Below are 12,796 nucleotides of genomic sequence, written 5' to 3' on the forward strand. Positions count from 1 at the left end.
CAATACGATGATGATAGTCTTTAAGTGTGTGTGTGTGTGTGTGTGTGTGTGTGTGTGTGTGTGTGTGTGTGTGTGTGTGTGTGTGTGTGTGTGTGTGTGTGTGTGTGTGTGTGTGTGTGTGTGTGTGTGTGTGTGAGTGTGTGTTTTTTTGTGTGTTTTTTGCCAAGACAGCATCATTTGCAAACATGCCAGTGTCAACAACCCTCAAGACCCACTTATCAGTATAGTTAAAAGGTGAGTGGTTATAATTTTGTACCTCCCTCCCCTCACACACCCCCTCTTCTCATAGGCTGCTCTGCTCGAAGCAGATTGTCTGTCCAACTGCTTTTTTACATGCGTGAGTACTGGACATGGTATCACATTCGCTCCAAAATTAACTAAATATTTTGCACAGGGGTCTCCACCATTTTAGCTTGTCTTTTTAGGCATTAGGGGTTTTACTTTTACATAACATTTTCCATCACATATGCTGATTCCTTTTCTGATTTTTCAGTGGCTGATCAACAAGCATGTGTTTTCCAATATTTCTTCATTTTGAAGAACTGAAGGTTAGGTGATTGTTACTTATTTTATGTAACTGAATAACTTCATGTGCTGCATTCAGCTGTCAATAATTCGCTGAAATTTTAAATAGCCAAATAGACATTATTTCAAAGATTTACAACTTATGCTCGTTGACACCCAAGTGGTTATTATATAAATATTTTTTTTTGTCACCTGTCTAGGTTTTTTTTTTTTTTTTACTGATAACAGTCACAACCTTTAGAATATAATACAATAAAATAGAATAGAATGATAAATTGCAATTATATCCAAAATCCAAAACTAAATAAAAAATATACTCAATAAATAAAATTCTTGACTGTGTACATTTTTCCGTGTTTAAACTTTTATATATATTGTATCACGATACGCATGATATTATCATATGATATTATGCAGCAGTTACATTTTTGTTCTTCCAGTTTTGTTGTGGATGGACCGATCGCGTGACGTCAAAGACGACACCCCCGTCCAGCCCCTATGACGTGGTCAGTGTACTTCTCGGGTTCGTCGTTATCCGGGTTTAGAGCTAGAAAAGCCGGTGACGGAGCATCGTCAGGCCGCTGGCCCAAGTGACTACATATATTTTGCTTTTATTTAAAGTCTAACGTTTTGTGAGGTCTAAGTTAATGGCTCTTTGAAATGTCGCAGAAAGATACGTTGGTACATCTCTTCGCAGGGGGGTGAGTGTAAATGACTCTTTTTTTTGTTTGTTTAAAATCCATATAAAACGAGGATGACGGTTGCTGGAAGGTCGAAAGCAGTCGGACTGCAGTGGTTTTACTGAATGTCACACTCATATCAAAAGAGAAAGACCGCGTGTCTGTTATTATTAATATCTCCTCTGTGATATTTCGATGACGAGTTTAAATGAAGACAGCTCTTGTTAGCTTTTAGCTAGCGGTGAAACTAGCCAGAGCAGCATCCAGTCACGCGACCGGCGTGTTTTAGATGACATTTAAATACGCGAGCAGGTTCACATTATATAATATATAATAATAATTTTTTCACTGTTGTAAAATGATGCCTGAATGGTTAACTTTATTTCGGTCTAGGCTGTCAGTGATGCGTTACGTAATTATGGCATTATAGACACGAGAGGAGAACATCTAAGTTCTCTCTCTCTCTCTCTCTCTCTCTCTCTCTCTCTCTCTCTCTCTCTCTCTCTCTCTCTCTCTCTCTAAAAAAAGTGCATATTCCCGGGGAGTGTAACGCTATACCTAGGAAATAAATAATTAAATGATCGTCATTGCAGAGCTATTTTGCTTTAGCAACCTTTGAATAGTCAAATAGAGGCGCCTTGCTTTACATGAACATATCCAAGGTCATTACGCTATTATTTTCGTCCTACAACAAACCCGTATTTAATATCAGTACTCATCTACTACTCCTGTACGACTGATATTGATTTCTTGTTATTTTGCACTTGTGTATGTCATACTTTCTCATGAGAAACGTGTCAGAATCGTCTGTGTTTTGTGCGCATCTAAATGCGTTGCATTTGCGCAGGCTGTTCAATGTCACTTGCTCTTGGTAAAATGTGGCTGTGGAAGTGCTTGGCTCTTTCAAGGACAGAGAGATTCATACTATCTCAATCATGTATGTATACTAGAGCCATGAATGTAGGTGAACTTGTGACAGCTATTTAAAAGGACAATTCAAGTGCACGCTGCAGGGAAACACTTTACAACATGTTACACATGTATACATATTTTTTTAAATAAAAAAGCTGTCTAGTTGTAGCCTTTATCATTGAACAAACAATAAGCGGTTGTGTTTGTTTCCTTTAACATTAAATGTGATTACGCTATGTTTTACAATATTGCTCATTGTACATCATCATGATATATATGCTTGTATGAACAGAAAAGTGACTATTTAAAAGTATTCTTGTTAAATATTGTAGATATCGAAACGATCAAAATCCATGTGAAAACCGCTCATATTTAAAAAGAACATTGCATGTTACATCAGAGCAAGTATGACGTCACTTTGTAGGCCAACCTGCAGTTAGCATCACACTGGTTCCCTCGACAAAAACTCGCAGGATTTTTCCATTGGCAAAAGCTCTGTGATCAACAAAAGTTTATGATACTTATGTTTTGTTCATGAAGATTGAACATTTTAACAGATGAACACAACTTTTATGAACGCTACTCTAAATGTAGTCGCCCAGAATTAAAAAAGCTAAAGGTAGGCTGTAAACAAACTATACCATGATCGCATGACTTCAACATCATCACCACTACGCTTCCGACAACTCTTTGTTTTTTGTCTAAAAAACAGTTTCCCAGAAAGTTTGAGTTAGAATAGTTTGTAAGAGCGTGATCATAAACACAATGAGGCTGTAAAAGCATACAGAGTTTTGCTGTTATGTGTGATGACGTTTAATCTCCCCGACTGCCTCTGTAGTCCCATTTAGCCACTTGTTAGCAACCGCCTTTTTCAAGATATGTAAGGGCTAAAAAAATAATTACTGTGGTAACACTGATGTATTTTATGTTACAGAATAAACGTGAAAGTGTCTTCAGCTTGTGTTCACCATAGACCTTATTTCAGCCATTTAACCAAAACCCAGTTTAAAAAACCCATTAATTTTGGATGATGGAACCGGAAGGGCTAAAATGCTAACTAGCTTCCGTGTTTTGGCCTACAAATTTACATCATCCTGCACCACTCTATAGGCAGCGCAACTCTATTAGCTGTATAAGCGCTGCCACTCACTTCCATCCTGTTGCTGCGGGTCTGGCGGTGCTGGTCTGAAACTGCTGGCACTTTTAAGATTTCTGACAGATTTGTTTCATGTGTTTTCATAAGATTTTTCATGCTATGCAGCAAAGCGATGAAAAAATCAAGTTTTGAAGGGGTTCAAAACTTGAACGTCAACAATCCCAAAACATTAGGACCACTTCCTAAAATATGAATGCAGCTTTGTTTTTCATGTATACAGACAGACTCATTTATATAGTTTAAGTATAAAGTGATGTTATAAAGTCAAAAATATTGCCCAGAATTAAAATATTATTGGCTTTTATTTATTGTACTGAAGGCAAAACATATGATTAAAATATTATTTTAAAAGTATTTTAATTTGTATTATATTGAGTGTATATGCTTCTTCTTAATTTTAGAATATATGATGGCATTTTTAATTATATAAAATGTATAGCTCATAATAAATATAACTTATAGCTTATGGCTTTACAGAATATAGTACTTTTTGATTAAGCAAGCCAAAGGTGACAGACAGTGGTGAGAAACTTTTTTTTTTTTACAGTTACAGATAAAAACCATTCTAAATTGTGATTGTTGCAAAGAAGCAGAGATGACCATTTTAAATGTATATTTTTTCTTACTGTTGAAATACTAAACATTTCTAACGACTTCCTTAGCAGGCATCCGAGTATCCATGTAAAGTCCATGATCATAGATGTGATCCTTTAATTGTGGAAACCTTGATAGGCATAGAAAGATTTTATGACATCTGTCTTCTGCATGATGCCACTTATAATTTCTGTTATATAACTGAAGAATAAGTTAATAATTTAAGTGCCAGTTAAATTTTGAGCTCAATGACACATTCATTCAGGGGACTTGTTTTGAAGGGCACAGACATCTGTGTGTTTGTTTTATTCGAACCGCTATACCACATTATGAGCAGCATTATGTAATCATGCCCCAAGCTTTGTTTGTCTGCTTCAAAACTGCTTATAAAAACATTACCCGTGGTGTTCTGCGAGCTGGATCACTTTATGAGAAGGCAAGCTGTGTAGAGGAGACTTGCATCAATGCTGGGCTTAACGCTTTTGTTGAGGACGTCTGCCCTTGTAACTGAATGTGCTTCTCAGACAGATTTGTGGTTAATCTGTCCCTTACTTTCTGTCTTGAGGTCAGAGGCATTGTGCTCTTCACATGCCCTGTACTTCTCCAGCACATCCCGTGACCTGTGTCAACATGTCGTGACTTCTGTAAAACACGGTCTGATGATGACAATTTATTTGCCTTGAGTCTCACTAGAAATAAACAAGCTACACAGTAAGGGGCCGGATTCACGAAAATCTTCTTAAGTTTTTGTGAATACAAAAAAGTAAAAAAATAAGAAGAATTTTATTCTCAGGGATGTTTTGTGAATCCGACCCCAGGTTATTGAGTACATGTTTATGAAATGGCCTTGCTTTATTGGTTAGTTTCTTCATTTCTCATTTGTTTACATGGTCAGGCTCATCTGAGTTGTCTTTGATTTGTTTTTTGAGCCAGGGTAATATAACACATGGTTCATACAAGGTGCTTGAAGTACTTGAATTTGACTTTTGGTCATTTAAGTCCAAGAAAACAGCCATATTTATAAAAAGGTAGGCTACTTGAAAAGTCCTTGAATTATTGAAAAACAATATATGTGAAATTAGTGTTTAATTGTATCAATAAAACAATCTTTTCACACAAAATTAACGCTGCAGCTGTTCTGATATAGATAGATATAGAGCCATTTCGAATGGCTATGAACGTGATATTGCTCCAATAAATATCCAAGTATACTGCTTTCATTCTTCAGGTCAATCATATATTCATGAGAAGAATAAAAATCAGTTTGAATAAGGAAATGGATATCTTTAGTTTCTTTAGTATCCTTTTTGATTAAAGTTACAAAAATCATTGCATGTGCTGGACTTTTTGCGCCATTTTGTTTTATTGGTATTTATTTATTTGCCTTTTTTTAGAATCTAAAGGTAATAAAGATATTGTTTGATTGGTAAGATCTCTGATTGTAGTCATTGAAAAAAAAAAAAAGTAGTGCTTGAAGTCCTGTAATTTCATTTTACAGTACCTGTAGGAACCCTGATCTAAGTGCAGAGCTCGTTGTTTAACTTTGTAATGTGAATCACGATCAATGTCACCTGCGTCACATTGTGTCATTTTGATAAAGTTCAGTTTGTTTTTCTTGACCTCACTTTTATACTCTTGACTCTTACAACAGCCCGGAAGGTTGACCGCAAGCGTTGCTGACGCGCACACACATATTTGCGTCTAAAGTTTAGTTTGAGCTGGATTTGTTGCCTCAAAGAGCAAGTGTAACTGCAGGTTTTATAAAATCTTGTAATTGCAGAAGTAGATTTTGTCTCTATCTAATCTAGAGCCCTCAACCTTTTTTGGTCCACAACCCACTTTTTATATACCGGTATGTGTGTGTGTATATATATATATTTTTTTATTATAGATTAGAATCTAAATAAATGTACTGTACCGTTCAAAAGGTTGGAGTGGGTACAATTTTTAAAAATGTAAAAAAAATAAAACAAGTAATCTCTTCTGCTCACCACGGCTGCATTTGTTTAATCAAAATTAAAGAATAAAAAATTACTATTTAAAAGAACTGTTTTCTATTTGAATATATTTTAAAATGTACTTTTTTTCCTGTGATTTCAAAGCTGAATTTTCAGCATCATTACTCCAGTCTTCTTCAGTGTCACATGATCCTTCAGAAATTATTCTAATATGCTGATTTGGTGATCAGGAAAACATTTATTCTCATCTACATTGAGAACAATTGTGCTGCATAATTTAGTGGAAACCATGATTTGTATCTATGAAGATTCCTTGATGGGTAGAAAGTTAAAAAGAAAATGTATCTGAAATAGAAATCTTTTGTATCATTATAAGTGTGTATAATCTATTTAAATGTCTTTTAATTTCTTTCTGTAATTAAAAAAAAATCTTTCTATTACATAGAACCAGCAGTCACAGTTGCTTTGCTTTGTTCACAGATGTGGTGGAACCGTAGGTGCCATCATGACCTGTCCTCTGGAGGTGATAAAAACCAGATTACAGTCATCTGGCCTCAGCCTCAGACCTGTTTTCCAGGTCCATTTAGGCTCATTCAACGGTGCTGGCGTCATTAGACCGGGACCTGTCACCCCTGGCTTGCTACAGGTGTTACGGTAAGCAAGAAAGTACAAACAATATGACATCGTCATCCACCCCGAACATGATTGTGCCTGAGAGTAGATCCGGATCCTCTGTGGGGTAGTGACATTTGACCTCTCTAGTCTGTCATTTGAGTGCATAAAGCACTGGATTTGATCTTCTACATGAAAGCAGATTAAAGCAACTCTTATCCTGCTGTAAGCTGCTGCTGTTTATGATGATGATGAGGGGGTGTTCAGCTGCCAGTTGTAGACAGCCTTATGTAAAGGCAGAAGAGCTCATAAGTGTTCTCTGTGAATGTCTATTTTGGGTAGTCAGGCAAAGCATGGCTCTCAGAAACCAGCACTGTCACATGATGCCTTCTTGCTGTGCTCGAATTACTACTCGCAAACATGTCCCTGACTAAGTGTCTCTGACGAGTGTATGGGTCTACGTGACTCCAGTATAGTGATATTTCAATTTACTACCTTGGTTACCTTTAACAGGTTTAATATCTACCTAGGGGAAAAATTACATCATGTCTGTCTTTTTATTCTTCATGAGGAAGCATTTACCTTGTGAATCATTCTTCATTGTTTTCAGTCAAGTGATGAAGTAAATATAGAATATTTTAATTGTTTTTCCTTGTAGGAAGTGATGCATTATCAACATGTGATGAAAAAATAGCACTTCAGGAAATCGACTTAGCAATAAATGTGATTCACTACTGTCTACATTTAGTATTTAGCTGCTAAGGAGGGTTTGGTGTCATGGGTGGATCATAAAGGACATTAATATGAAAAAAGGTGCGACCAGCAGTGCTCAAAACAAGTTGTGTAACTGGATTGTAAACTGATTTTGTGTAATCTGACTGGAATAATAATAATGAGTGTCATTTCATCCCTCTGCACTCATCAGGTCAATTCTAGAGAAAGAGGGACCAAAATCTCTCTTCAGAGGATTGGGTCCAAATCTGGTTGGTGTTGCACCCTCAAGGTAATGGTTCACTTCCGTTTTGTGAAAATCAAGATTAAGAATTTAGTATCATGGTTAAATTTTATCAAAGTTAACAACCTGTAGAGTGGATTTCTTTCCCAGTCAGCCTCTGAGGTCATTTTAAGTATAATCGTCTTCTGTTTCCTGGTACGAGACTGTCCAGTAGTAAAATGTACATTTGAAATGTCGGTACTGTGTTTGCCGCATTCTTTGTCAAAGGGTTAGTGACATGAATAGAATAATAACGATAGTTTATAACCAAGTGCAAACTTTTTGTTGGATACTATCCAGTAGTATTTTTTTTTTTAAACAAAAACAGATATTTTTGAACAGGAAAAGGAGTTGGTAAAAGATAAAAAGTAAAATAAATCCTTGTTATTTTATTCTTTAGCTAGTTTAAAAAGTGACATGTTTTTTTATTATTATAAAAATATTTTTCTTCATAACTGTAACCATACCTTTACTTTTTTCCATTTTCATTTTGAATTAGGAAAAGTTGGTGTTAAGATAAGAATTATTAATAATATAATAATTTTTTTATTTAAAATATAATAGTATAAGAGAATTTCTCCATAACAATAACCAAATCTTTCCTTGTAGCTTTCACTTTGAATAAAATTGTTGTGTTAAGATTAGATAAAGTGACACAAAATTCATAGTAGTATTAATAACAATAATACATTATTATAATTCAGAATTTTTCTCAGGAACAGTAGCCATACTTTTCCCATTCTAGCCCACTTAATTAGATTCAAATCACTATTACTTATAAGCAGATTAGAAATATTTTTTCACACTTGTATACTGCTGTTAGTGTTTAGTCATCGCTTCCCACAGTCATCATGGCAGTAGATCTGGGTGCTTATTCAGCTCTTTGTGCAGTCTGTTCCAGACTTTCAGCAAAGAGAACGGACTGCACTTTCAGGAACTCACTGCAAGCTGTTTGTCTAGATAAAACATTGGCAGCCTTTCTGTGCGAATATCCCTTCTTCATATTAAAAGGAACTTTGCAATGTCATGCGTGGAGAGAGGAAGCAGGGGGTGTTGAGTTAAACAGAATAAAGCGCTGATGTACTGTTTCTGTTATTCTTCAGGGCAATCTATTTTGCTGCTTATTCGAAGTCAAAAGAGACTTTCAATGGCGTCTTTGTGCCGAACAGTGGAGCCGTCCACATTTCCTCAGCAGGCTTTGCAGGTGAAGCCTTAAGGTTTTTAAGGAACATTTATGCAATATTGCTCTTACCGTTTCCCAGAACTTGATAGGGAAACTTATGCAACCATTTGATGCTTACAAAGAAAAGTTAATGTTTGGATCCCTAATTGCCTTGTTTTCCTTTCAGCGTTCATCACAAACTCCCTGATGAATCCCATCTGGATGGTCAAAACAAGAATGCAGCTTGAGAGGAAGTATGTTGATGCTGTAGTTTAACCCTTCTTTACTCTCTACAGGGAACTTGCATGATGCATTATCTGTATTAGATCCTTGAGTTGTGGCCCATTTGCATGTGAGATGTAATGCATCCCCAGATACTGTGAGGATAATGAGTTTTTAGGATGGGATGTACAACCCATTAGCACAGTCTTCCTGTTACGCAAACATCATGATGATAAGCATGTGATCCAATCTGCTACAGTACAAATATCCACCTTGACGCACCAGTCGAGGCTTAGCAGGCATGTTCTATATTTGTGCTATGAAGAGTGCCGGCAGTCGGCTGCTAGGGTCAGATGGGAGAATTATATCAGGTGGTACACTGAAAATAGTCTGCCATTTAATTCTCCCTTCCACGCTACACGCAAACCACATTGTGCAATGCAAATAAAAGTTACAAGTCTTTGACCTTGATTTTAGTAGTCATGCTGGATCAATGCCTAAACTAAGTTTTAAAATCAGAACTGTTACCTTAGAGTTAGTCATGTTAAATTCTAGGGATCCATTTCTTCCTGGTCACCTGACCGTCTGTCTCTTTGTCCTCCAGGGCACGTGGGGAGAAGAAAATGAATGCATTACAATGTGCACGGTACGTGTACAAGACAGAGGGTATACGAGGTTTTTACCGGGGCCTGACGGCGTCGTACGCCGGCATCTCGGAGACAATGATCTGCTTCCTCATTTATGAGACGTTGAAGAAGTACCTAGCGCAGAGTCGATTCACTACGCCTGCCACCGACACAGAAAAAGGGGCTTCAGATTTCCTGGGGCTCATGTTTGCTGCTGCATTTGCCAAGGGTTGCGCCTCCTGCATAGCTTATCCACATGGTATGTTGTTATTACCTATCAGCCAGTCTATGTCTAAATATATACATAGATTGCTTCCTCTGTAGCAGTGATTCCAAACTGGAGTATGTGAGGTGGCGGGGTACGCAAACAAAATGAATGGGGTTCATTCTACCCCACCTTAAAATAACATTAAAACCGAGCATGTATTTCTTACTGTATAAAAACAAGAAAATGGTGGTGTCGTAAAAGGTCAAATACATGACATCCAATCAAATTACTTCATCTTTTGCGGTCAAAACTGACTGCATCCACACAAGCAGCGTGCATATGATGGGTTGCATGCAAAATATAGCAAATCGTTCTACATTACTGCCGTTCTCAACAATGTACTATTGTAAAAGTGGGGTTTTAGCACTTAATAGACTGAAGAACAAATATAGAGACAAACAAAGAGATCGATTTAAGACTCAAATGCTCTTTGATACAAAAACATACCCTGTGTGAGTTTTGGTTTTTAATGTTAATAATATATTAAACGAGCAAGAATGCATTTTTCCTGAATAGCTACAAGATTGCAAATGACATCGATTTTATGTTCAAAAAACAGTTCAAGAAAATAAAAGGGTAATATTAAGTGGCGTACATTTTAAACGCAGTATTGTCAGTATTGTTTGCTATGAATGTTAATATTTTCCAACAAAATAATAGTTCCAAATAAAAGCCACAGCAGAACTGTGGTGCGTCTCCAAGCAACACACTGCAGTGTTTTGTTATTGAATGAATCTGCAGCCTTGAAGGAATCAGTAGAGTTAATGATTCAATGACCTATTCATAAATACAGCCACTTGCTTTGTTACTGATGAATGAATGACTCGATGACTCGTTAAAACAGTGACTTGCCGCCACCTACTGGCGGTTTTAGTTTGATATTTCAAAGTATCACTTCGTTTTTATCATAATTTCACATCTCTGTTGAACTTTTTCATTTAAAACATTCTCATAACATTATTTGTGCTATATATAGATGTAGTATTATATTTATTAAAAGTGACTGTAAATACTTATACATTACAAACATTTCTATTTCAAATAAATGCTGTTCCTTTGAACTTTCTATTCAAAGAATCCTGGAAAAAAGCACCACCGTTTCCACAAAAATATTAAGCAGGACAACTGTGATATTGAAGACTGGAGTAATGATGCTGAAAATTCAGCTTTGACATCACAGGAGTGAATAAAACTTTACAATATTACAATACAATATATATACTGGTGGTGTGTGTGTTTATGTATATATATATATACATACACACACACACAGTATACAATTTAAAATATACATATGTATTTTTGATCAAATAAATGCAGTCTTAATATATATATATATATGAATATGTAATAATATTTTTAGGAAAACTGATTTCTCATTACCGTAATGAAAAGAATTTGCTGAAAATTTTACCTCTCCTTCGCACTTTTAATGACCAACCTTTCCTGGTGTGTCTTCCAGAGGTCATTCGGACGAGACTCCGAGAAGAGGGAAGCAAATACAAGTACTTCTTTCAGACGGCGCGCCTTGTGGCGGTGGAAGAGGGCTACGCGGCTTTTTACAGAGGACTCATTCCACAGCTTATCAGACAGATCCCCAACACAGCCATCGTGCTGTCCACATATGAGCTCATTGTCCATCTGCTGGGTGAACCCTCCAAATGAACCTGCACACAAAAAACTTTTGACCTGCAGCTACCGTGAACAGAATAGAATCCATCGTGGATGGGGATTTTCTTTTGAATTACCCAAAGACTTTAAACTACTTTTTTTATTTTTAAGTTGAATGCTTGTTATCGGAACTGTTTTACTTGTTTGTGTGTTATGTAAGTGGCGCATATTGCATAGCTCTTTGTGTATACTGTATCAGTGTACAGAAAAGGTCATCTGAATATACAAATAGTGCTTTAAGTTAACTAAATTATTCTTATTATAAGTAGCAGTGTTTTGTTGCAGTCTATTGAATTCTTTGGATCTATGATATGGTACATGTCCAAGGGTTTTGGAGTTAATCATTGGTGGATCCAGTTTATATGTTCTTGGAAGGAATAGAAATGATACTGAAATGAGGGCATAGAATAACTTTTTAGGAGCCGACATGCTCGCGTTGCAATATTTTGTAATACTTTCCGGCTTTGTGACACCTGGTAGCATTCTGGAGTTTGACCAATTAATTCCATTCACCTCTTTGCTAGAAATGTTTCATCTGTTTACTGTACGTTTGGTTGTTCAACTTTTTCAGAGAAGGAGGGCCTTGATGCATATGCTACTACTGTTGGTTTAATTAAATTATGAAACTGTTTTATTTTTTGTTTTTGTTGGAAATGCATAGTTGAAATGAGTCAAAAATAAATGCACCTTTTTAAAGTCTGTTGGGGTGAGTTTATGAGTGTTAGCAAGAATTTGAAAATGACACACAGAGTCCACTCCAGGATCCCAGCTGTTTCTTGAAGCAACATGAGGTTACAAAACAAGAACATGATCTTTGAGCCTAGTAGTAGTAGGCGTCTTATCTCTTGTGCCACAATGCTGTACTCAAAGTGAGAGGCACTTATGAGTCATTTGTGACTTGGAAGAGAATGATCAAGTAATGTTAACATTCGTGCTTTTAAGCATGTAATCATATGTTAATTACGACCCAACTTATAATTACTGATACGATACTAAAATTTAGACAAAACTTTAAGGCGACTGAAAGATGAGTGCACTGTTCAAACGTTTTTAATATGTTGTAATGTCTATGTAAAGCTTATAAATGGGTTTTACATATGTTGCCTTAAGCGGGCAGTTTTATACCACATAATATTTCAGCTTAAATTCACTTTCTTGAACAGGCAAGACGCCTGGTCCATTTTATGCACCGCATATAGCAGCAATTACATTACTCCACAAAAAGAAACAGGTCGATTTGAGATAAAGCTAATGGCTTAATGTTAATGAAAAAAGGCTGCATATTTCATAGTATATAATTTTTTTTAAGTTATAAACAATATGAAATAGTAAAAAATGTAGTTACTGTTATGCAGATATGCTGATATACTACATACTGATATGCAGCATTTTTCATTAACATACCATGTATGTTAT

At 36.1% G+C, this 12,796-nt stretch overlaps 1 protein-coding gene across 1 annotated transcript; it reads left to right on the plus strand.

Annotated features, from left to right (window-relative positions):
* Positions 1-1,025: 1,025 nt before the first annotated feature.
* Positions 1,026-12,079, plus strand: slc25a33 (solute carrier family 25 member 33). The gene is made up of 7 exons (XM_079589246.1): positions 1,026-1,226; positions 6,306-6,479; positions 7,363-7,440; positions 8,535-8,635; positions 8,781-8,847; positions 9,420-9,700; positions 11,172-12,079. Exons 1-7 carry the CDS (start codon positions 1,186-1,188, stop codon positions 11,372-11,374), a joined length of 945 nt encoding a protein of 314 aa, XP_079445372.1. The 5' UTR covers positions 1,026-1,185; the 3' UTR covers positions 11,375-12,079.
* The last annotated feature ends 717 nt before the right edge of the window (positions 12,080-12,796 follow it).

The sequence above is a fragment of the Phoxinus phoxinus genome (genome assembly GCF_949152265.1).
Source record: "Phoxinus phoxinus genome assembly, chromosome: 18".
Taxonomy (NCBI): Eukaryota; Metazoa; Chordata; class Actinopteri; order Cypriniformes; family Leuciscidae; genus Phoxinus; species Phoxinus phoxinus.